This window comes from Mytilus edulis, chromosome 1 (genome assembly GCF_963676685.1).
Source record: "Mytilus edulis chromosome 1, xbMytEdul2.2, whole genome shotgun sequence".
NCBI lineage: Eukaryota > Metazoa > Mollusca > Bivalvia > Mytilida > Mytilidae > Mytilus > Mytilus edulis.
The window spans coordinates 11065259-11093039 of NC_092344.1; the positions used below are offsets into that span (position 1 = coordinate 11065259).

Below are 27781 nucleotides of genomic sequence, written 5' to 3' on the forward strand. Positions count from 1 at the left end.
CACATTTTGAAATACAATTTTAGATTTAAGAAATACTTCGGAAACGAATCGTGTCCTTTCCGTAATTCTCGATGTTTTTGCCTCTATACTTACCATTTAAATCAAAGGAAAAGCCCGAGAAAACTGTCTGACCATTAATTATGGCGAATTTCCAGCCAGGGACAGCTGCGGTTCCTTCAACTCAAGTTGAAATCAGTGTATCCTGTCGGTTTGTATTGTTTTATGGTAGACATACTAGACTTTAATGTTGAAATACATTTGAACTTAATTATTTGAAATGTCATTACTCCGCTGATCTCGTACAAATTATATATAGAGTTGAGAAAGTGGAGGACAAGATGATGTACAGATACAGGAACAGGAAGGCGTAGTTCTGATGTGAACAACCCTAACAAATAGACTCTACTTTAAAAAAATGTACATATTATTGTGAAATATAGAGATGTGTTTAAAATCAAATTAGTGTTTTCCAATGTACAGGAGACATTATACTGTTTACTGGTCCTATATTGACTTCACTTTTTTTTTATTTTTTTTTAGCAAAATAAGTAAAAAGAAAACATCAGAAGGGGGGATAGGACTTTTATCAGGACTCTGGGATTGGGTGTTTTTAAGATCAGGATTTCGGGATTGACCCATTCGGGATCCGGGAATTCTTTTTTAGTATGTCGAGATGTCGGGATTTAAATTTATTTAAATTTGGGACCTCAGGATTTCATGTTTTTAAGCCTGTGATTCCAAGATCAGGACCCCTCCTACCCCCCCCCCCCCTTCAGACTAGAAAGGTAAAAAAAAATGTATTCAACATGTTATGTCATAGCATGATATTTAAGATATACAGTAACACATACATTTTTTGCTCTTTTTAATTTTAGAAATCTACAAGACAGAGATGCATTTTCAAAGTCAGATCCAATTTGTGTTCTATCTAACAAAGATGTTCGTACAAATACTTGGTATGAGGTAAGTTAAAGTTATAAAACAAACATGTTCATACAAATACTTGGTATGAGGTAAGTTAAAGTTATAAAACAAACATGTTCATACAAATACTTGGTATGAGGTAAGTTAAAGTATCAGCTGCACATGCCAGTAAACAGTTCGAAGGTAAAATTGAAGGAGAATAAGAAGGGGTTAATGACATGTACAAAATGTATGTTTAAAGGCATTCAATTGATTTTAATATTCAACAAATGGCAGTAGGTTACACACACATTATTATGAACAATTGAAGCTGACTAAAACATTCAGCTGATTTTTAGAGAGTCATCTCCCTGTAGTGGTAAGTACCACCTTAATTACCATGTAATTTTCTGTATTTTTAACAATTAAAATTTAGCTCCTGTAATTAAATGTGCTAAACTTAAGTTAATTAGTTTGAAAGGAGCAACAACAATAAATTTAATAATAGAATAAATCATAACTGGATATGGCATAAATGTATCTTTCTGACAGTCCACCAAAGTTCAGATAAAGTGAATGTAAGCAATTTAAGATGTACTTCAACACCCCATTCTACTTGATCTTATGTTTGGATTCTTTGAACTTTACATATGCATGCCAATTTAACATTTGGGGATCATTGTCCTTGTCTAGTTTTTTTTTAACAATTTACAATTAACAGTATACATTGTAATTTGTTTCAGTTTGGAAGAACAGAAATGATTAAAGACAGCTTAAATCCAGATTTTGTCAAGAAATTTATGATGAATTTCATGTTTGAAGAATCACAGAAATTGAAATTTGAAATGTAAGTAAACTTTTATACAGGTGAAACATGAGAAAGTATTGTCAGTGTTTGACATTGACCGATGTCTGATTACAAATTATAATTTGTATATGAATACCAGGGGCGGATCCAGCCATTTTAAAAAGGGGGGTTCCCAACCCAGGATAAAGGGGGGTCCAACCACATGTCCCCATTCAAATGCATTGATCGTCAAAAAAAAGGGGGGGTCCATTCTTGTCAACTTACTTTGTAGTACCAACATAAACGATTAATTATTGTTTAATTTTTATGCCCCATCTACGATAGTAGAGGGGCATTATGTTTTCTGGTCTATGCGTCCATCCGTCCGTCTGTTCATCCGTCTGTCCCGCTTCAGGTTAAAGTTTTTGGTCAAGTTAGTTTATGATGAAGCTGAAGTCCAATCAACTTGAAACTTAGTACACTTGTTGCTTACATGTATGATATGATCTTTCTTATTTTAAAGTCAAATTAAACTTTTGACCCCAATTTCAAGGTCCCCAGAACATAGAAAATGAAAATAGGAGTTTCAGGTTAAAGTTTTTGGTCAAGGTAGTTTTTGATGAAGTTGAAGTCCAATCAACTTGAAACTTAGTACACATGTTCCCTATGATATGATCTTTCTAATTTTAATGCTAAATTAGATTATTTACCCAATTTCACGGTCCATTGAACATGGAAAATGATAGTGGGAGTGGGGCATCCGTGTACTTTGGACACATTCTTGTTTTCTCAATCTAGATATCAATGAAATACATCTGCCAGTTGCCTTTTAGCACAGATTAATTATGAATATTAAAACAAAAGACAAGCACCTATCAAAAAGAATAGACATACAGTTTGTGTTGATAGCTACATGTATTATTAACAGTGATATCATATTCTATTTTCAGTATTATTCAAATTTGTTTTGGTCCAATTGTAAATATTTTGTTTTAATAATTGCATTCTCTGTTACAGTTATGATGTTGATTCCCCAAGCTCTAGACTTGAAGCTCAGGTGAGTAAAAAACAACCTAAACCTAAATTTAAAATAACTTTAGTACAGCATTTGATTAATACCTTGATCTAGATGTTTTCTGTAATAAAGGCAGAATGTGCCACCTTTTGTTGCAGAGTTGATCAGAGTGCACGTTGTCATTAATATTCATTTACAGAGATATCTTTATAAGAAAGGGAGGGATCCTTTTGTGCCAACAATGCGTCCTTTTGTGCCACAACTTTTTATCTCCAATGCTACGTTTGCGCCACCTGTTTTAAAATTACATGGTATCATTTGCACCATAAATAAAACATACGAATGCGCCAATTAGAAGATAATATGACTTCCCTTCTCCTTTATTCGGACTTGGAACAAGCATTTTACACGGAAAATGTTGCTGCATGGGTACTTCCCAATGTAATGTATGAAGTTGGTTGTAACTTCAATTTATTGTAAAAAAAACCCAAAAAAACATTGAAGGATGAAATGCATAAAACAGTTTATAATAATTCCTGTGGAATGCCTGCTCCATTGCTGGTACGTCTTGCGGTAGATAGAGTTTCAGCCCATACGGATGGTGGGTACAAAGCACTGTGTCATCAACATATATATATGTGGCTCAAACATTATCAGCAAAAGCTTCTATTTTCTTCTCTTTTGGCCTAACTTGTATTAAATATTCAGTAAATCAATAAGTTTTCTGCACTCTCTGTACATGGACTGTCTAATGCATTTGACGCAACGTAAGTTATTGCTACTACCACGAAAAATGATACAAAAATAAGAATGAATATTAATCAATAATATTTATGATAGATATATGTACAGGTAAATTGGCGCAAATGAGTTCCGAATATTGGCGCAATTGAGACATTTGGAAAACATAATTTGGCGCAAATGATACCCCTGAAAAATAGTAATTGGTGCAAAAGGACTGCTGCCATAATAAAGAGGAGAACAAACAACTTTTATTAAAAACAAAATAAAAATGAAATTTTTGTGTAATTATACCTCTTTGAATAGATACATAATATGTAAATGTAATTACAAAATGATGTACCAGTACTTCCTTTCATGTTTCCTGACAGTACATATGTACTAGGTAGATCAAAACTAGTTAAATTTGGTTGTTAAATGAGGTTGCATTGACTGTTAGTAAGCCAATTTATGCGAGTCAAACAAATTTTAAACAACTATTAATATATATTGTATTAATTTTTTTCATTACTAATTTTCTGACAGGATCTAAAATGTGACGTGCTGTATGATATAAAATAAAATTTTCTTTAAAACTTATTAATATGTATTTTAGGACTTTTTAGGAAGACTTGAGTGCACGCTAGGGGAAATTGTGGGGCTTGGTGGAAAGATTGAAAAAAAGTTGGAGTAAGTTGATATTTTATAAGAATTCAGCTCATCACTTTGCATGTATTTGTGTCTGGAATACATTTTATAGTAGTTTATAAAAAACAGGGAAAAGGAAGATATAAATTTTTTAAAGGTGACGACATGAGAATTTTTTACTAAAAGGGATAATTCGTTATTTTTCACTTTTCATCTTATTATGTTCTTAATACCATAAAAAACATATTCACCAAGTTTTATTTTGATATGAAAAGTAATAAAGAAGAAAATTGGGAATTAATAATTTTATTTCTTCAAACTTCCTGACTTATGTGACATAGTTTAAGTCTTGCTGCATGTCGGGAGTGAAATTAATCTCATTTAAGTCTTGTTCGTTAACCATCTAATAACGCTATTTAAAGCGCATCGACGACTTTTGGTGTAGCTATTAACCAACGAAAAGTAAGTGATAGCCATGCAACTTTTAAATTAGAGTGTAGGATTTATGTGTGGATTATTTTTATACGAATTTTAGTAATTAAAGTAAATAATACAATAAAACATTTTTATCATTTTTTCTACAAATACTTTAAACAAACATATAACTGACATGATCGATAGTGTATTAAAAAATACATGTTTGTATTCTAAACTTTTTGCTTCATTCCAGCAAACATTTTCACTTGTTTGTACTGTGGAAATAAAATGTGTATTAATTTGTGACACTTAGTGAATGTTGAATGCGTAGTTAAACTCAAGGTAATTAAAAGATTAGCATTATGTAATTCTAATCTTTTGATCATCATTCAGTGACATCTACTTCACTATTTGAAAAAAAGATGTTTTAAAAAATTGACAGGAAATTTAAGGATCTTCTTGGAATGGAATCGAAAAAATTACGAATAGGTATTCTTTTCAAGTGTGAAAAACATCAACCAAATTTATTCATAATCGGGAACGTCCTTATTAAAATAGTCTTCGTCTCACAACGTATTTTTCTTTAGCTATTTGACCAACGATGTTTAAAAACAGAAGACAACGAATTTAATGTCATCTTTCCCTATTTTTGAATGTAATTATAAGTCTGTTCAACTGGCAAGAATACCCCTAAAGCGGACAAGCAGTTTATTCTTTAAATTGCTGTCATTGAATATCAAGAAAGAAAATAAATCCCGAAATTGATTTAAAACTTTAATACTCAATACATTTCCTAGAAAATATTCACATCCCTTGGGGATTATTAGTGTACGTCCAGTTGCATATATATTACATGAATGTCGGAACATTTGTGATGATGACGAATTTCTTCCTTTATTCGAGAACAATCTAATTGATATATAAATCTGTGATTTTACTATGTTCATAACTTTGATGGACCAAAGCAAGTTATATATCGACCTGTAATTAAATCAAATTGGTTCTCTTCTTCTTATTCTTTTGGTATACAATAGTCTATTGGCAAAGTTAACCAAAGTACCCAGAAAAAACACAGAACTGAGGCAGGAAACTGACAAATTAACCATATAAAATGTATTACGTGAAAATTGAACTTTTATTGTGGGACTGCCCATTGAACAGAGGCCTGATGTCATCGAATTCGTTGATTACATACTGTTGGCATACGTGGACTAGTCTATTTACAAAACTTTTACCCCAATTTACACAAAATGTATGTTTCTTTCTTATGTTCAATGTATATATCTAAAATTGCGTTATAGTTCCGTAACTTTCTATCCAGGCGTATAAACTAATCGTCGACAAGTGCGTACATTTTTTAAAATCAATATTTCTGGTATGTTCCAATCTGTCCTTTACTATTGACAACAAGTATATATTACATTTTCCCAAATTAACCCTTGGAAAAAATATGTAAATAGATTTTTATTTCTTCAAATCTTTTTTTTTGGGTATTATTTATATTTTTATAAATAATATTGTTTACACCAGAAATGTAATTTATAAACAAGCGTATGAGTTAAGTAATGACTAGTATATTATATCACTTTCGGACACGCAAGACAGAGATGTATATTATACACCTGATACATGTAGTTCAAAATGGATAGTTATAAGTTATCGGCCGTGTACACTGATCAATACCTACAGAAGTGAAACGATGCATGAACTTGCAAGCCCGACAGGAAATCGCTTGAATACCTGGACGTGTCACCTCACACCCCTCACAATACCTTTGGGAGTTATACCTTTAGCCATGCTGGTGATCAGATGAGGGAAGATCAGAATTTATTTGAATAAAGTTTATTACTTCAAAGAATTATGAACGAATTAGATTTTCGAAAACAATTTTCACGGAACACTTATTTATGATTTCAACTTTGACTTTTTCACTAATTCCAATATCAACAGTTTAAAAATAACAGACCATGATAATTTGAAAAAATAAGAATATTTTCCATATCAAGTTAGTTAGTCGGATAAAACAACCGTACGATTGACAAGATATCGACACGCAATTACGACTACATCGGTTACTGTAGTTTTGTTTCTTTGTGGTTTTATAGACATATCGTTGTTATTAATCGGGAAAGAAGACAAAATGGCCGAACGCAGAAAATTGATACTCTAAATTTAAAATAGATGGTGATCTCTTATCTAGCGGAATAAAACTTTAATATCTATGAATTTGAGCATTTTTAAACAGAATGAACATAATATCAATTTTTGTTTTTTTTGCGAAGTTTTCCTTTAATGAAAAGACTTGGACTTCTTTGAAATTTTAAACCTTAGTCTAGTTTTCCTCATCAGTCAAAATATAAAAACACAGACTTGAAGATTCATTTTAACTGAAAATTTTATAGTACAAAGGGCTTTGTTTTGACAACTGCACAGTTTACAGTTCATTATAAGAATAAGGTGATGTGGTATGATTGTCAATGAAACAACTATTCACCAAAGTTTAAATGAAGTGAATGTAAGAAATAAAAGGCCTTCAACACTGAGAAACATATTTTGTTGTTCAATTTTCTACAAAAATCTTAGAGCGTAATCCTTTTTAGTTGCATCATGTGTCTCAACTTCTTATTTCAGAGGTATTAAAGGATTGGGACAAATTACAGGTAAGATATGAACATAATTGGATAGGTCTGTGTTGAAGGAGATGTATTAAACAGCTTTAAGGTGGCTCGGGACTATTCGACTGCGCATAACATCACGCATGAATTACAAAAGTATTTGTCGTAAATTTGATATAATTTTTTTAAATATTTTGATTGATTAGAAATGTTAAATCATTGTAGTTATGTGACTTATAGAATATTTTCGTTATTATCCGTGTCAAAATGACATTTCACCCATTTTCACCATTTTCCCGCCAAAATTTGGGGTTTAAGGCAAAATATTTTTTTTCCCTTATTGGTGACCTATGTTTTTTATTGGCTCATTTTTTGAAGCTATATTCCAGCTTTTCATATTACAGTTTTGAACCAATTGTCATAGAATTTTTTTTTTAATATTCCGATAAAAATATGTCAAGACCTCTATTTTGCCTATCATTTCATTGAAAAATGGTCCCTTTTACATACCTGTTTAAAAGTAAAATTTTGAGCTTAAATGGTCCGTGACCCCCTATTTTTTTTCGACCAATTTGATTCATTTTCATTAAAGAATAAAATAACCAAAAAGATTCTGATAGAAACTTCGAATAGGCCCGAGCCACCTTAACAATGCTTTTATGGTTGGGTTGTTGTCACTTTGACACATTCCCCATTTGCTTTCTCAATTTTATTTTAAACATTCATGTGATAAGGAATAACAAATGATTGTTACTAAGTAGTTTAGAATATATTTGAAGCATAGCTTGAATTATCAACAGAAGTAGAATTTTTTCTAAACTTAATTGTTGAAAAGAACGATTGATTATTTGTTGCTTAAGGAAGTACACCACTAATTCATGGTCCCATTGCTTTCTATTTTAAATTCCTCCATTTCAAGCAGGCACACCTCTTTTGTTTTAAGTTCAAATAAAGTGGCAATCCTTGCATGTCAAAGCAACACTTTATAAACTGGTTAAAAATTGCATGTACAGTGAGATTTTGGAATTCTTATATGAGTATATACCATTTGCATAGATTGTAAAAGAAAAACAATAAAACTAGAAAAAAAAACAGGATTATTGGACCAAAAGCTATTTTGTACTAAGTCATAATATACATGTTTTATTGATTACAATCACAAAAAATGCAAAATGAGAACTTGGAGTCAAGTCTTAACTGCATGCATGTTGCATGACCATAAAAGGCTAAAATACCTTAGTATAGCCAATTTAAGAGCTGAAATTTCCCATTAACAGAATTGTTCACCACAAAAATGATTGAACATGAATACTAACATCAAATTTGACTTATTTTCATTGGAATAGGTACAACTTCTAAAAATTGGATTTCTGATGATTCCTTGTAATAGGAAGTACACCATAATTCATGGTCCCATTGCTTTCTATGTTAAATTCCTCCATTTCAAGCAGGCACACCTCTTTTGTTTTAAGTTCAAATAAAGTGTCAATCATTGCATGTCAAAGCAACACTTTATGGTGTCTTGTACTGAAAAAAATCAACATTCCTTTAATGGCACAGCTGGTTCCTGGAACTTCAGATGTACCAAAACAGGTACTTCAGATCTGACAAACACAAAATGTACACTCTTTATAAAATTTGGTGCATTTTTTTTTATATTCAAAATTATAAGTCCAAAAGGGTTATACAATGATCACCAGTCCTTAGCTTTCATTTCATACCAAAAATACCTAAATATTCTACATATTTTGAAAGTTACACTCATGCGTAGGAACTATTTTGTGCTAAATATGTACGGTACTACTTTCTGGTATGTGCTTTATGGCCGGGCCCTTATTTGTGGTGTTACACCTTAAAATGTCCAGTCTCAAATATGTCATGTATTTGCAGAATGTCAACAAGTATATATAGCAGTATATATCATTTACTAAAATGGACAAGTTTTGTTCACACTTTTGACTGAACTGGAAAATTAGAAAGTGTGTAACTTCAGTAAAGTCAAGTTTTATAGTCTGGACAATGTGAATTTAGGCTTTTACTCTTAAAGATTACACAAATAAGAAAGAGGTCTTCAGGACTAATTGAAATCCAAACACTTACCAAATTCCTAACAGGATTTTTGTAGTTAATCCTGACAATTTCATAAGAGCCCATTCATTTCACAACCTGTGAATGTATCATAACATAGTTTCAGCATTGTACAGTCTACTCTATAATTTGTTCAAGCACTCAATTTGAAAATCCCTCTGTAATCACACATGATTAATTAGCTGTGCACTTTATTTCTACTTTCAGTTAGAGCAGAAGAGGTCAGCTCCTGCAAGGTTAGCTATTTTGAGGCTATCTGATCTATCATAATAAAAAAACAAAGGATATGGGGTATTCATCCATGACACAAAATAAGAAGGGGGGAGTATAAAAAGAACTTTGAGTTTTACAAATTTGACAGAAATTATGAATCTTTCATATAAAATAAAATAAAAATAATTCACTTGCACCTTCTGTTCATAAATTTATAATATCTCCAAAATGTACAGAGTTTGTATAGTGGTCTTATTTGTTATTATACTTACTGTATTTACTACATACCGAGGTTTACTCCTTCAGTTTTTATATTCAAATCAATGTTCAGATTTATTTAAAAAAAATTCTTCTAGTTTTGAAGTCATTTAAACACAAAAATGGGATTGAGAAGATTTTAATGTGGAAGATATATTGAATATTTTGTTTTGTTATTGATAGGAGTCAGCAACATTACATTTTAATGCTACTAAATTGGACAAGAAAGATTTTCTGGGCAAGTCTGATCCCTTCCTGATTTTTTACAAGGCAAATGAAGATACCAGGTAAAACATAATTGATACATCCCACCTGTATGTCATGAACTGTCATGGATTATATCTATTAACGTTGACTCCTTTCTGCAAGATTATACTTAAAATATATTACATTGATATCAAGAAAAAAATGGGCACAAAAAAGAAATCAATTCCCCCTCCCCAAAATAACCGTACCAGATTAAAGATATCGCAGAATGACACTGGTAACACATGACAGTTTCATAGTGTAATTGATAAATTTATCGGATAAATATCTCCATTTAAACAAAGACAGTTTTGTTGATTGTGTTGATTGAATAATTTGTCACTTGAACAGGAACTCTCAGACTGGCTTGTATCATATTGGTAAACAAATATGACTTGATATTTTTTTTTTTTAAAACATAACAATTATTAAATCAATTTCAAACAAAATTACAAGTGATGAGTGACAAGGCTTTTGACTTACACCTAGGTAAACACAGACAAGGTTTATGACTAACACCTAGATAAACACTGACAAGTATTTTGACTAACACATATAAGCAATGACAAGGCTTTTGATTTACACCTTGATAAATACTGACAAGGCTTCTTATTTACACCTGAATAAACATGGACAAGACTTCTGACTAACTACTATTTAAATGCTGACAAGGCTTCTGATTAACACATCAATACACACTGACTAAGGCTACTGACTTACACCTATTAAACACTGACAAGGCTACCGACATATACCTAAAAAAAAAACTGACAAGGCTTTTGTCTACCACTGAGATAAGCACTTGACAAGACTTCTGACTTACACCTGAGTAAATACTGACGAGGCTTCTGACCAACATCTATATAAACACTGACAAGGCTTCTAACTTAACACCTAGATAAACACCCAACAAGGCTTCAGATTTAAACCCAGATAAACACTGACAAGACTTCTGACTAAAACCAAGATAAACACTGACAAGACTTCTGACTAAAACCAAGATAAACACTGACAAGACTTCTGACTAAAACCAAGATAAACACTGACAAGGCTTCTGACTAAAACCAAGATAAACACCCAACAAGGCTTCAGATTTAAACCCAGATATACACTGACAAGACTTCTGACTAAAACCAAGATAAACACTGACAAGACTTCTGACTAAAACCAAGATAAACACTGACAAGGCTTCTGACTAAAACCAAGATAAACACCCAACAAGGCTTCAGATTTAAACCCAGATATACACTGACAAGACTTCTGACTAAAACCAAGATAAACACTGACAAGACTTCTGACTAAAACCAAGATAAACACCCAACAAGGCTTCAGATTTAAACCCAGATATACACTGACAAGACTTCTGACTAAAACCCAGATATACACTGACAAGACTTCTGACTAAAACCAAGATAAACACCCAACAAGGCTTCAGATTTAAACCCAGATAAACACTGACAAGACTTCTGACTAAAACCAAGATAAACACTGACAAGGCTTCTGACTAAAACCAAGATAAACACCCAACAAGGCTTCAGATTTAAACCCAGATATACACTGACAAGACTTCTGACTAAAACCCAGATATACACTGACAAGACTTCTGACTAAAACCCAGATATACACTGACAAGACTTCTGACTAAAACCAAGATAAACACTGACAAGGCTTCTGAATAACACATCGATACACACTGACAAGGCTACTGACTTACACCTATTAAACACTAACAAGGCTACCGACTTATACCTAAAAAAACCACTGACAAGGCTTTTGTCTACCACTGAGATAAGCACTTGACAAGACTTCTGACTTACACCCGAGTAAATACTGACAAGGCTTCTGACCAACATCTAGATAAACACTGACAATGATTCTAACTTAACACCTAGATAAACACTGACAAGGCTTCAGATTTAAACCTAGATAAACACTGACAAGGCTTCTGACTAACCTTACAACTACCGTAGATAAACACTGACAAGGCTTCTGACTAACCTTACACCTAGATAAACACTGGCAAGTTTCTGACTTCAATAAACAATGAGAAGGCTTCTGATAAACACCTTGATGAACACTAACAAGGCTTCTGACCAACACCTAGATAAACACTGATATGGCTAACGACTAACATCTAGATAAATACTGACATGGCTAACAACTAGCACCTAGATAAACATGGACGGCTTCTGACGTACACCTAATATAAGGCTTCTGACTTGCACATAGATAAAAACTGACCAGGCTTCTCTGACTGATATGCAGATAAATACTGAAAAGGGTTTTGACTCACACCTAGATAAACACTGACAATGCTTCTGACTAACACCTAGATAAAGACTGACAAGGCTTTTGACTAACACCTAGATAAACACTGACAAGGCTTCTGACTTGCACCTAGATAAATACTGACAAGGATTCTTGCTAGCACTCATTTAAACACTGACAAGGCTTCTGTCTTACACCTAAATAAACACTGACAAGGCTTCCAACCCACACCTAGATAAACACTGACAAGACTTCCAACCCACACCAAGATAGACACTGACAAGGCTTATGACTTACACCCAGATAATCACTGAAAACGCTCCAGACTTACAACTAGACAAACACTGATAAGGCTTCTGACTAACAACTAGATAAACTATGACAGGGTTTCTCTGCCACAGCTTCTGGCTAACACATAGATAACACTGACAAAGCTTCTGATTTTTACACCTTGATATACACTGACTAGGCTTCTAACTTACACATATTTAAATACTGACAAGGCTTCTGCAATAATCTAGATAAACACTGATATGTCAGCTAATTACACCTAGAAAACACTGACAAGATTTTTGACTAATACCAACGTAAACACTAACAAGGCTTTTCTGACTTACATCTAATAAACACTGACAATGCATCTGAGTTACAAGGTACAAATACCTTATAAACACAGACAAGGCTTCTGACTTACACCTAAATAAACACTGACGTCTTTTCTGACAGACACCTAGATAAACGCTGACAGGGCTTCACTGACTTTCAATTGTTTTGTATTTTCAGCTTGTCAATTCATAGTAAATATATATATTCAAACTTTAAGTTTCTGTACTAATTTAACTTTGCCCATTTATAGGTTTACCAAGCTAATATTTCAATACAAGTTAACATTTCTTTCTATGTGCATTTTGTTAACATTGTAGCTATTTCTCATATGTGAACAGTCCTTATATATTGCTGGCTATTGTCTTATAAGTCTGAATGATTCACTTTTCTCAAGGCTGTATTTTTTTTAATAACAAGTATAAGCGTACATTTATTTATTGTTCTTAAGATTTGAATGACACTTTAAGTATTTCATTAATTGCTGATGCTTTCATAAGCTTTGATTTTGTATGTTGTTTTCTATTTCAATTTCAGAACAGGGTAACAATTTCATTATAATCCTAGCACTGTGTCACTTTACTGCAATCTTTCAAAATCCATTTGCATCTTCATATATTAAGATTTTTAATGGATTATTAATGAGTAAAAACTTTCACTTGACAGATGTACTGGCATTCAATATTTCCATCAGACATATATAGTAAATTATGTCTATGCTAGCAATTTGTACAAGTAGATAATAACTGTGCTATCTACACAATGTGCATAACACATACAATACAGATTCTTGTAGTCTTGACTAGTATTTCTAGAATAGCACATCTCATATACACTCCATACCAAATATAAATATAAGATTAGATAAAAGCAAAAAACTCATTTCTGATGCCTGTGTAATACATATGCATTGAAATCTGGTAAATTACCAACAATTGATTAAAACTGCATTATCAATGAAATTTAAATTTTTGACATTTATATCTAAAGTTTACATTTAATATCATGAAAGACGCGATAGAAATTATTGCATGCATTTATTGAGGATGATGAACAATAGACAAAAATCTGATATATATTATTAAAATTTCAGGAAATGCAGCATACATAATGCTTTCAAGTTTTAAAACGCAATTTTTTTTTCCATTTCATATCCTGTAGCAATTTATGAAATAATTAAAACATTACAAACTCACTGTTTTGATGTCAGATTTATAATTCCATTTAGTAGTGAAAAAACAGGATTAACTGGAGAATGTTTAATGGACAAAAATAGCTAAAAACTAGTCTTACTTTCTTGCTTAATCCTCTTCATGTTATTGAACATATAAGACATCAACCAGTCTTATGTCTTATATATTACTATTGACTGTTTTGCCAAGCTATATGTTAAACATGGGTTATATGAAATTTTGATTTATTGCAGTTGGACAGCTGTGCATAAGACAGAAGTGATCAAGAATACTCTCAATCCAACATGGCGACCTTTTTCAATACCACTGCGGACATTATGTAATGGAGATTATGACAGGTAAATATTTCAGAACTATTTTATTTATTTTTATTTAATTATTTTATTATTCATATGAGTTAAAGAAGGATAGTACTAAGATTTGGACTTAATTGTTTATTATGACATGTTTATGAAAAACAGGTAAACAATAATTTTTTTTCTATATTATATTTTTGGAAATATATTTTTTTTGTGAAAAAAAAATTGTTCACCACAGATATTTTATAAATAATACACTCATAACTCTTTTAACATAGCTGAAAGAAATATTTTTTGAATATTTGTATTTAAATGAATCAAAGAAAAATATTAATTTTATAATGAAATGTGGCATGATTGCCAATGAGACAACTCTACTAGAGACCAAGTGACGTAGAACTTGGTTCACTGCATTTTTGCATCAAGTTCTGTTTTATCATGAAAGTTTGCTTCATTGGCTATTAGATTAGTGAAAATGATATAGGCTCTTACTTCACTGATTATTTATACTGTGAATACATAGTGCATTAAGATTTAGATGTTTTCAAATATTTGTTAAAAGGTTTATTCTTTTTCAATCAAATATTGCTATGCAAGTTCAACTTTTTAAGATGGGAATGAAAAATAGATTAAAAAAGACCTATTCTATCCATACTAACAGGTTACAATGAAAAAGTAATATGTATTTTTAGATCTATCAAAGTAGAATGTTATGACTGGGACAGTGATGGGAGGTAAGATATTGTTTTATTATGTAGTCATTCAAATGGTCACATGGTCATTTTACATTGCTCATTTTCCTTTATTATATCACCCTTTTAATTACTGTATTTATTTCAAATTTTAGATTTTAACTGAGTTGAACACTAGATAATTAGCTCAAAAAAAGAAAGACTTTCAAATTATAGCTATTTATCAGAGGTTTATCTATTAAAATAAAAGGAATGAGTTTTATCAACCCATAGATTGTAAACAAAAGTTTCACTTTGTAATTTATAAAAAATATAAATATATGGACATATAACATCAGTTTCATTCATTCCTTTTCAACCATGGATAACATGATTATATATTTTTCAGCAGCCATGATTTGATAGGAATATTCACAACAAATATGAACATGTTAAAGAAAGGACAATGTCCAGATAATGATTATGATGTAAGTAAATAGGATTTTTACACGACTACTAGTTTTACTTATAGACTACCAATATACTGTGGATTCATTTATTTTCGTGGGTTCCAGTTTTCGTGGATTGCAGAAACCTTGCATATTCGTGGATGTGTGATTTCTTGGTTCTGCAAAAGTCTGGATACAACTTTATAGAAAGGAGTGGGTCCGGTTCCGATTTTGGCCTCAAATTTCAGGTTTATCTGACGAAAGATTTTGGACACTTTTTAAACACTTAAGTGTCTATTTCAGTTGATTTAATTAGTTTATGTGAAATATTTTAACTGATTTAGTCACTAAAACAATTTTGTAAAACTGCTATATTTTGGGGCCTAAAAGGGGTCTTACTGGACCTTCATTGTATTTCGTTGAAAATTTAAATTTGTGGTTCTCCTGTACCCATGAAATACACAAAAATTGGTATCCAACCAATATTAATGAATCCACAGTAACATGCTTGTTTATTTTTTTTTCTTTACAACATCTGAATGATATTAATAGAGAATATCATATGGCTTTTTCAATATCGCATCCGTATCAACCCGAGACACCAATATAATCCCAAGAGCTTTGCTCGAGGGATTATATTGGTTGAGGGTTGATACGGTGTGTGATATTGAAAAAGCCATATCATATACACTTTATTATATACATATATCTCAAGTAGATGTTTTTTATGTGACATGACGTCATACAGATAAGGAGGATTGAAATGACGTCATACAGATTATAGGTTTGACATGACGTCATACAGATTATAGGTTTGACATGACGTCATACAGATTATAGGTTTGACATGACGTCATACAGATTATAGGTTTGACATGACGTCATACAGATTAGGGTTTTGATAAAGCCTTTGCAACAGTGACTGCAATCGATGACGTGACATCATACAGATTAAAGGTGTGATAAAGCTTTTGCAACCGTGCTGATATAGATATCATCATGGGTGGCTGATACAGCACGCTTGCCATTGATTGTATTACACATACAATTTATCTGTATTTACTACTAAGTATATAATAAAGCTTTTTATATAATTGGAAGTTTTATGATAATGATGTCTATGAAGCTTATATTTTGAAACTTATGGCCTTTCCATAAAGTTTATTTAAGAATATCTAGAAAAAGTTTTATGATATTTTTATGCCCTCACCATAGCAGAGGAGGCATTAAGTTTTACCCTTGTCAGTCTACATCCCAACATTTGTTTGCTTTCTGTAACTTTATTTTGCATCAACCAAATTTTATGAAACTTAACAACAATGCTTATTACCACTTAACACAGATCAAGTTTGATTTTTGGTGGCATAGCTTTTACCATTTTAGAGTCATGCCCCTTTACAAATGAAAAAATTCAGAATTTTTCATTTCCGTTCTCTTACTTTAGTTTGCATCAACTTAATGTTATGAAACATATACACTATGCTTATTACCACTAAACTGAGTCAGATTACAAACAAATTTGAATAGCATTACTTTAACAGTTCTTGAGTTATGTCCCTATATAGCGTTATATGCAAGCCGTATTGAATTTATTGTCAGTCGTATAATACATAATTTAACATATGCTGTTATATTTCTCCACTTTTGGTCATTTAAGTAACATGGTATATATACCATCATAAACACAGATGTTTGTTCACACTATTTTTCACATATCTGCAGACAACTTGAAAAAGTGAAAATGATTACTTTTACATCATATTAAACATTTTATAGACTTATTCAGAGCATTTGATATTATTTATCATCAAAATGTTTTTCAAATTATACTGCTTTCTATAAATTATAATCTTTGTTATTTCAGTGTATTAATCCCAAGAAAAAGGCTAAGAAAAGGGGATATAAGAATTCAGGACAGGTATAATAAATTAATCATATACAAATAATTTCTGTTGATTTATTGTTCTTTGTGGTATATTGATTTTGTATTTATTTTATGGGCAATACTTTAAAAAAAATTGATATGTTAAAAAAAGAACACATTTTCAATAGGCTTGTATACAGACTTTGACAAAACCACAAAATCACATATCCAGGAAAAATACAATTTTTCATCATCCATGAAAATTGGTATTAATGTAAAATAAATGAATCTAGAGGCTAAGAAATGGTTTACTCAGCATTTCCATTTAGTGTTGGCCAATTCATGTCAAATTCAATGAAGCTACTTGATATTTAAAGTTGGTCTGTTGTAATAAAAAAATGAGTAGAAGATTTTTTTTTTTTTTTTTTTTTGTTGTTGAATTGCTGTCTTATTTACATGTTTTTTTCATAATAATTAACTGTGTTAAAATCTAAAGTTTTTTTTATTTTTCAATATCAGTGAAGTTGATTATTTTTATATCTCTTTTAGGTACATTTACTCACTTGCAAGATAGAACAAAATCCCACATTCCTTGATTATGTGAAAGGAGGGTAGGTTTTTAAAGAGACTATATTCAATAATCATTACTTAATAGATATCTGTATGTTTCAAATATTGAAATAAGAAGGTATTTATTGATTGCCAATGAGACAATTCTACAGCAAAGACCAAATGAAATTGATATTAACAACTATAGGTCACCGTAAGGCCTTCAACAATGAGCAAAACCCATACAATATAGTCAGCTATAAAAGGTCCAAAAAATGGAAAATGTAAAACAATTCAAACAGGAAAACTAATGACCTGATTTATGTACAAAATAATGAATGACATACCAAATACATTGGTTAGATTGTATTCTACTTGGGAAGGCCAAGAATCAAAATTGCAATAAAAGTTTACACGTGAACAAGTTAGCATTTTGGGAAGGGATCTTCAGTGAAAATTGGAATAAATATAACCAAATAACAACCATGTGTAACCAAGAAAGCACATGAAGTAATCTGTCCAATTGTTATTTGTTTCCTGGTTTAAATTGTTAAAGAAATATATGTATGAAAGAATTTAATATGTTATTTACTTCTGTTTGTATTATGGTAATATATATATATTTTTCTTTCTAGAACATCATTAAATTTCACAGTTGCAATAGACTTCACAGCATCCAATGGTAACCCATCACAGTCCACTTCACTACATTATCTTAACCCGTATCAACCAAATCAATACTCAGCAGCCATTCAGGCTGTAGGGGAGATAATTCAGGATTATGACAGGTAAATACATTACATTATCTCAATCCATATCAACCAAATCAATACAGGATTATGACAGGTAAATACATTACATTATCTCAATCCATATCAACCAAATCAATACTCAGCAGCCATTCAGGCTGTAGGGGAGATAATTCAGGATTATGACAGGTAAATTCATTACATTATCTGAATCAATTTCAACCAAATCAATACTCAGCAGCCATCCAGGCTGTAGGGGAGATAATTCAGGATTATGACAGATAAATATGTTACATTATCTCAATCTCTATCAACCAAATCAATACTCGGCAGCCATTTAGGCAGTAGGGGAGATAATTCAGGATTATGACAGATAAATACATTACATTATCTCTTTCTCTTTCAACCAAATCAATACTCAGCAGCCATTTAGGCAGTAGGGGAGATAATTCAGGATTACGACAGGTAAATACATAACATTATCTCAATCTATATCAACCAAATCAATACTCAGCAGTCATCAGGCAGTATGGGAGATAATTCAGGATTACGACTGGTAAATACATTCATTATCCCAATCCATATCAATCAAATCAATGCTTGGCAGCCATTCAGGCTGTAAGGGAGATAATTCAGGATTATGACAGGTAAATACATTCATTATCTCAATCCATATCAATCAGATAATTCAGGATTATGGCGTTAGAATATTTGTTTGAATTTTACAGGTTTTGTTATTGACAGCTTGTATGTGCTGCAAAAAAATGATGCTTTTTTTAACACATTTCATCCCTCTAAGAAAACCTTATTTTTCAAACAAAGGAAGTTCAAATTAAACTTGTGCACTCAGATATTAAAGATGTCATTGTTTCTAGTTGTTTTTTTGCCAAAAGATTCTTAGATTGCAAGCAGACTATCTGTATGATATAAAAAAAATCAAGTACATGTACTAAACTTTATAAGAAAAAATGTAAAATATTATTATATCATGTCCAAGCAGAAGAAATGTAATAACTCTAAATAAATTATAAATATATTTATATTTTCAGTGATAAGCAGTTTCCTGTGCTGGGATTTGGTGCAAAACTCCCTGACGGATCAGTATCACATGAGTTTCCATTGGTTAGTTAGTTAATTTATTTTTTTATTTTGAATACAAAGATACCAGTAAATAATAGTGATTCCTTCTGAATGTTGTAAGATCTGATCTTTTAAAAAAACCCCATCAAACAATCTGAAGTGAATTGAATGCCTGTTGTACTATGTAGATACAGTAGAATGTAAACATTAAAAAAAAATAAGATTGTGTATGATTGGCAATAAGACAGCTCTCCATCAGAGAGCAAATAACAAAAACAAAACAACAGTTATAGGTTACTGTATGGCTAAAAATGAGAAAAACCAATATCCTATAGTCAGCTATAAAAGTCCCTGAAATGATAAATATAAAATAATTCAAATGATAAAACTTATGGCCCAATCTCAAATTATGTAAAATCAATGAATGTAACACAAATATGATATGCAGCAAATGCAACAAACAACAACCACTAAATTACTGGTAGTAGGATTTTCTTATTCATTTTTGAATTTATTTTTTCAGACCTTTAACCCCCAGAACCCTTACTGTGCTGGACTTCAGGGAATACTATCAGCTTACTACAATGCTCTACAAAAAGTGCAATTATATGGACCAACTAATTTTTCACCAGTCATTAATCATGTAGCTAGGTAGGTTAGAATCATCTGGTAATGATATTCATGTAGGAGGCACATTATATAAATGAAATATTGCAATTTCAATTTGTGGCATAAGTTTCAGATAAACCCTCTGAAATGTGGCTTGAAGAAGATGTGGAGTAAACATTTTAGAGATAATAAAAGTGGTCAAAAACAATAGCAAATCTTTGTTCTTGCACTGCTTGTCTCATTTAAGAAGTTTTTTTTAATATTTTAAATCTAGACAAACACTATCAAGAAATATACCTTGTCAGAAATTTAACATTTTATATTGCCCAGATGGTCTATCAGATTTCAATGTGGATTGGTGTCATTTAGAATTTTGTAGCCTATGTAACTTTAAACCAAAAATCATGTTACAAAATTTGAAATCTTAAAGAAAAAGAAAGTTTGTTTGTTTATTTATTTACATGTTCTCAATAAAGTGTATTTCTTCTTATCTTTCTTTAAGGTTTGCTGAGACCAATAGGGATGGAAGCAATTACTTTGTATTATTGATCTTAACAGATGGAGTCATAACAGATTTGCATAATACTATTGAATCAATTGTTAAGGTAATTATAATCTACGTTTTAAATCCTGTTGCTTAGGGAACCTTTAGAACTGCAAGAATAAGTTTTTGTCTTACTTAATGAAGTTAAAAAATCAAGACTTAGGCATGCTGTTCGTGATGGCAGTGTCAACAATGTATTAAGTTTATGATAAGGTCAGTTTAAGGGGAAACCCCTCTTCATATTGACTGAAAACCTTTGTGTTTAGGTCAGTTTGAAGGGAACCAATCTATCCATGATATAGAGCACTACCTATTTTATACTGCATATGTAACTCTTTCCATGACATAGAACACCACCAATTTTTACTGCATATGTAACACTCTCTGTGATAAAGAGCATGACCTTCTTTGATAGTAATTTATTATACCCCCGCTTTAAAAAAGGGAGGGTATACTGTTTTACCTCTGTCTGTCAGTCCGTCAGTCCGTCCATCAGTCCGTCAGTCAGTCCGTCCCATGAAACTTTCGTCACATTTTTCTCAGGAACTACACATCCACCCTTTCTTTAATTTGGTATCAACATTTATATATGTTAGCCATACCGTGTGATGCGTTTTCAGATTCATCACTTGACAACTTCCTGTTTACCGAACACTTGTATGATTTTACACATGATAGCCAAGTTGAAAATTTTCGTTACATTTTTCTCAGGAACTACACATCCACCCTTTCTGTAATTTGGTATCAACATTTATATATGTTAGCCATACCGTGTGATGCGTTTTCAGATTCATCACTTGACAACTTCCTGTTTACCGAACACTTGTATGATTTTACACATGATAGCCAAGTTGAAAATTTTCGTCACATTTTTCTCAGCAACTACAATACAAGGATTTCTGAAATTTGGTTTCAGGATTTATATAAGTCAGCTATACCGTGTGATGCGTTTTCAGATTCATCACTCGACAACTTCCTGTTAACCGAACACTTGTATGATTTTACACTGATAGCCAAGTTGAAAATTTTCGTCACATTTTTCTCAGGAACTACAATACAAGGATTTCTGAAATTTGGTTTCAGGATTTATATAAGTCAGCTATACCGTGTGATGCGTTTACAGATTCATCACTTGACAACTTCCTGTTTACCGAACACTTGCATATTTTTACACTATTAATATTATCCACTTGCGGCGGGGGTATCATCAGTGAGCAGTAGCTCGCAGTTTCACTTGTTTTCATTGGTATTCTGAAATTACAATATGGGGTAAAATTTCTACTCACAATGGGAACCATGTTTTTTGTTTAGTGAAAGGAACACATGTTTCATACTGGAGAAAATAAATTTTACCTTTTCTTCAAAGTATAAATATAAATAACTTTTAAACAAACATGTTACGTTATTTTACAAAACTGTATTTTACATTTGACAAAAGAAAAGGTGTTCATATGATCTTGTATTTTATTATTTGAATAACCACATGGTCGGTGTTCCCACCAGATTAAAATTATGGTATATGCACATTCTTTTAAGAATTTAAGCAAACATTTTGGCTCTTGGTCCATAAGTAACTTCAACACTAAAAGATTGAATTCTATTGATTTAAGGAATTACTGCAAGTATTTATTTAATTTCAGGCTTCCAATCTTCCATTGTCTATTATCATTGTGGGAGTTGGTAATGCAGAATTTGATGGTAAGATTTGTATTGCCTGACTGACCATGTAGTATGACTTATGCAGCTTAGTGACTGAAATAATTATGCCTCTGAAAAAAAATTAAAAAATTAACAATATCATAAATATCTTTAAATAAATTTAGTTCATGAGTCAGTAACTTTGCCATACTTATTTATGTGATGAAGGTGTCAAATAAGTAAGATGAAGGAAAGAGATATGGTTATATGTCAATTAGACACCAATACAAAGTCACAAACAAAAGACATCTAAAGGGATAAAATACAGTTGTCAACAATAGACATGTGTCAAGTCAAGCTCTAAACCATGACAAGTCAAGTCAAGTTTTATATGAATTAAACAGAAGAAAGATCTGCCATTTATAACGTTAAATCCTTCAAATTGATGGCTTTATTTTTTTTTCTTTAAACCAAAAAAGTAGGATGTTTTTTGAAAATGATTCGTTTTACTTTAGCTATGGATGTATTAGATGCAGATGATAGAAGACTATGTTCTAATGGTAAATACGCAGTGAGAGACATTGTTCAGGTAAGTTTACACACACTTTGTGTGAAGACTTTCATTTATGATGTGACGTCACAGAAAAAGACCCTTCTACAAAATTATAAATAATGTGGAACAGTTCAAACAAGAAAACTAACTGCTTAATTAGTAATAATCCAATTTACTAAACACAAATATAAAAAAAAACTAAATCACAGGTCCTTCACATAGAATGAGCACAGAAACAAATTTACAGAGCTTTCTGTATATTTGATTATTTTAAATCTAATAGAAATTATCAAAATTTTACATGACAAACATGATAATTGCTGATGAGACAATGGTTTAGGAAAAAACACCAAAGCTGTGATTAGGTACATATTTCAAATAATACACATCTACAACATATTTGTAATGATACACATCTACCATTGCAAACTTTCCACAGGTGCTATCCAGCGCTTTGATTTTATCTTCAACCAAAGAGCACTTGCAAGAACCAACTACATAATTTAAAACAATGTCTAAAACAACACAAAATGTTTGTGGTTCTTGCATATGCTCAATGTTCCACTGTGAAATATGGGTGAAAATATGTAAATTTGTTATTTTTGGTAGAAGTTGGAATTATGGTAGCTTTCAACCACTTCACTGCATATTATAATTTTTCAAAAATATTACATTTTGTACTTTGTGCATTCCTATCAATTATGTTTACAACAAAATCACCTGCTTTTATGATCAGTCCATTTTCTAGACCAAATTGGACCCCGAGTAAACCTCCTCATTTTATTGTTGGTCTACTCTTAAATAACATTTATATGAGTTCTTAGGGTATCTGAGCATGCTCATTTTTATTCTATAATATGTTTTCTAAAATATGAATTTTTATTTCAGTTTGTTCCATTTAGAGATTTTCTTGGTGGGAAGTTTGGTAGTAATATGAATATTTCACAGGCAGCATTAGCTAAAGAAGTACTGGCAGAAATACCTGATCAAATAATTCAATATATGAAAGCTCATGGTGTCAAACCAAAACCAGCTAAAGCAAACGTTCAACTTCCAGGACAGCAATCAAATGTTCCTAGTCAACCACCACCTTCATTTCAGCAATCTCAAGGTCAACCTGGATATCCTCAAGGTCAAGGACAGGCAATGCCACAAGCTGGCTATCCTGGCCAAGCAAGCTTTAATGGAAGGCCTCCACAAGGAAGTGGACCTCCAGGTGGACCACCTTATCCTGGAGGTCAGGGTGGAGCACCATCAGGTAGTGCTCCACCCTACCCACAAGGCCAAGGAGTACCACCAGGAAGACCTCCTCCACCACAAGTTGGGTCACAGCAAAGTGGTGCACCTCCATATCCTGCACAGGGTCAAACTGGCACACAGCAAAGTGGTGCACCTCCATATCCTGCACAGGGTCAAATTGGCACACAGCAAAGTGGTGCACCTCCATATCCTTCACAGGGTCAAACTGGTATGCCATCCGCACCACCTCCATAGAAGACAGTCCTTGTTAAAACAGAATCTTGAACAAAACTACATTATACACAAATGTGTGGAAATTTAAAGTTTTAAAATGTCTGTAATGGTATATGGATGTTATTTTGTGCTACATGTATTAATTTTTCCTATATATTAAAAATGATAGGTATTAGACCAAAAAAATACAGAAATAACTTATACATCATAAAACTTGTGTATAATAATTTGAGTTCTTATTTTGTTAAGGAATTAACCAGAACTTCAGTACTCTTATGTCCATTGATACTCTAATGATATGCAATGCCTTCTATATTCTTAATTTATAATGACGTCATCTACATTTTGTCTAGGCAATACCCAAAACATGTATAAAAATGAAGTCTGAATTAGCTAGTTATATGTTAGCAGGGTTTGTGCAACACAGTGCCATATAAAATCCAATTAAATTAAGAGACTTTTATCCCTTTAGCATAAAAAATCCCTTTTGAAAAATCATATTGATTTTCCTTAGACTCGACAAACTAAAATAAGTTCCCTAGACTTAGGTGATTTAATGAAATGATCAATGCTTAATAAATGAAAACTGCTTATGATATAATTGTTCTGAAAAAAAGGTCATTACTTATACTTCATGTTAATAAAATGTTCTATTTTTTTTAATTAAAAGTAAGCAGATTTTCAAAAATGTTAAACCAGATCAAACAATTTTGCCCTTATATACTAAGGACAAAACAGCTGTGATACCCCAAACTCCCTGAGACTGCTGGAAATATATGTTTATGTTTTATAAGCATTATTTATATTTTGTTATGCTTATAAAAAAAAGTAGTTTGCTTTTATTGCTTGCCCATGTTGGAAAGGACTATTTGTTTTGTACTAGGTTTTAGAGAAGATTTCATAGATTTTAAACTTTAGTTACCTCATTAGATCAACAGATACAACAGTAATGCTTAAATTCCATACTAATTATTTGTTTTTAAATAAAAACTATTTGTGTGTATTTACTAAAGCATTTACATTAAAATATTTTTTTTACTTTGTGATTGATATGAAAATTGTTATTGTAGTTTTTTTTCGTTTTGTTAATTTATTTTGCTAAATCATTCACATGTTATCAACTATTCATACTTTTATAGTTTAGTTTATATTTAGCCGCATATAAGTTACAAATGTGCAATAGCATACCTGCCAACTTTTCAAAATGTCCATGGGGGTTTTACGTGCAAGATAGCTGTTGTAATTCTCAAAAAACTTCAAGGGGGTTTTCAAATGAATTTTTATGTAGTTTTTGGCTTTTTCATACTTTTATAACTATAGCCATTGTATTATTAATTGTTTTGTTTAAGATTTTGGAAAAGATTGCTCTTTCAAAATTTCTATTTAGGCGCCTCCATGGGGGAAATCCCCTGCAAATAGTGACAGTAGGCAGGTATGCAATAGATGAGCTTCAATCTCAAACATGTAGACTATTTATAATATCTGCTATTGTCAATATGTTCATATATCAAGTTCTATATCTGATTTACATGTGCCTATTTTATGAACAAAATTGAGAGGAAAAAATGTTGAAGCAAAGACTTCTTTGTATATTTTAGGTCAGAAAAAAACATTTGATTTCAATTTCAGAATTTTTCTTTGTTTTTTTTTTTTTATTGTTGCTCAAACATCATATAACCTGTAATATAATACTTCTGAAATTATGAATTATAAAGTATTGAAAAAAAAATAATGATACAATGTATAACAATTAGTGGCATTTTAAATAAATATTGGTTGTTTTTACAGAATCTCTTTGTCTTTTTAGACTTTGCTTTTCTGTCATAAGTTTTGCTCAGTACTCATTTTACAAAAGGTGTGCTTAAAGCATTGAATCTGGCATTTTAATTGGTTGATTTCTGAGTCATGTAAAGTACTCTAAAATTGTATATGACTAAGGCAAGCTAAAGTAATTGATTGACATTGGCATTACTGTATATGTACGGTTCTTATGTAATTCCATACTTTACCACATGCTAATTTTTTATTTTTTTATTTCTTAACATTTAAACTATAAAGGAGTAGGTCCAGTAAGGACTGATTTTGGCCTCAAATTTCAGGTTCATCTGACGAAAGATTTTGACCACTTTTTAAACACTTAAGTGTTTATTTCATTCGAATCAATTAGTTTATGTGAAAGATTTTAACTGATTTAGTCATTAAAAACGATCCAATTCAAGCTCAAATATGAAAAATCTACCAAATATGCCGAAAAATGTCACTTTTCAGATTCCCCATATGGAATTTACTGACCCCATATATACCGTATTACGTCACTAGCACACTATGTAACGAATTTATCTTACCGACTATCTGAACGTGTGAAATTAAGACTAGTGATTCTCAAAATGAGCAAGTCTTCAATACTGTTAGCGCTAAGAAAATACTTCCATTGATCCTACAAAAACAGATGCCAACAATAACGACTTGTAAGGTTTAAATGTGTTTTATGAATTTGTTTCAATCTTAATCATCAATTTCTTCGTCTGTTGGAACATTTAAGAATTTTTCTCAGTACCGTTTTGTTTTTACAAAGGGACATAACACCATTACTAACCGTGTATGAAATAAGCCCCGCCCCCTTCTTACCTAATAAGGAATATAAAGGGACATAACTCCACTACTAACCGTGTATGAGATAAGCCCCGCCTCCCTACTAACCTAATATCAAATATACACGGTTTGCACGCGGACGCTTTTAACCAATCATATTCCTGGAAATGTATAGGAGGTAAGATAAAATTACATATCTTGTGGCATAAATGGTACAAGACAGTGAATTGCTCACCAAGAACACAGCAAAGATTTAACTGTTCCTTCTGAAGCTTCAATTAAGAATAAATGGTATAATCTGTCATTTTTAGAGAATATAAGCTTCTGGAAAGATTTCCATTTCTTAAATATATCTTATTTTTACATGTCTATTAATTTTTTCTATGCCTTTGTATTAAATGTTGATATCTTATACATTTTAATTGTTATTTATGTTATAAAATATATTTACAATATATTAATAAATTCATTTAGTGAATATGATTTCTGTTTTCAACATTTTAGCTTAATATACATGTAGATGGAATATTTACATTGTCTGTTCACCTGGTCTAAAGACTCGGTGTGAAGTACAGTAAGATTTTCCACAGTTAAGGTAGATCATCACTTTTTGTTTTTGATGTGTTTGAGCCGTTTGATTAATGAGTTTTCCTTGGAGTTTAGTAATTTTGAGTATTTACTTTTTATATTTCCTAAAATAAAATTTTCATTTTTTTTTTGCCAAAATGTAGATGTGT

At 31.5% G+C, this 27781-nt stretch overlaps 1 protein-coding gene across 2 annotated transcripts; it reads left to right on the forward strand.

The window, feature by feature from the left end:
- Positions 1-77: 77 nt before the first annotated feature.
- Positions 78-27522, forward strand: LOC139523945 (copine-8-like). 2 transcript variants are annotated; one of them, XM_071318382.1, is made up of 22 exons: positions 78-208; positions 876-963; positions 1647-1750; positions 2708-2747; positions 4042-4115; positions 7122-7150; positions 9401-9429; positions 9848-9951; positions 14208-14312; positions 14966-15007; positions 15354-15432; positions 17258-17311; positions 17807-17868; positions 18442-18594; positions 19605-19677; positions 20159-20286; positions 20747-20849; positions 22429-22486; positions 22942-23015; positions 23868-25626; positions 25885-26521; positions 27220-27522. In XM_071318382.1, the coding sequence occupies exons 1-20, from the start codon at positions 141-143 to the stop codon at positions 24471-24473; spliced, it is 2073 nt and encodes a 690-aa protein (XP_071174483.1). In that variant the 5' UTR covers positions 78-140; the 3' UTR covers positions 24474-25626; positions 25885-26521; positions 27220-27522. The 2 variants fall into 2 exon arrangements, with proteins under 2 accessions (XP_071174483.1, XP_071174493.1); XM_071318392.1 differs by having other exon boundaries at positions 15357-15432.
- The last annotated feature ends 259 nt before the right edge of the window (positions 27523-27781 follow it).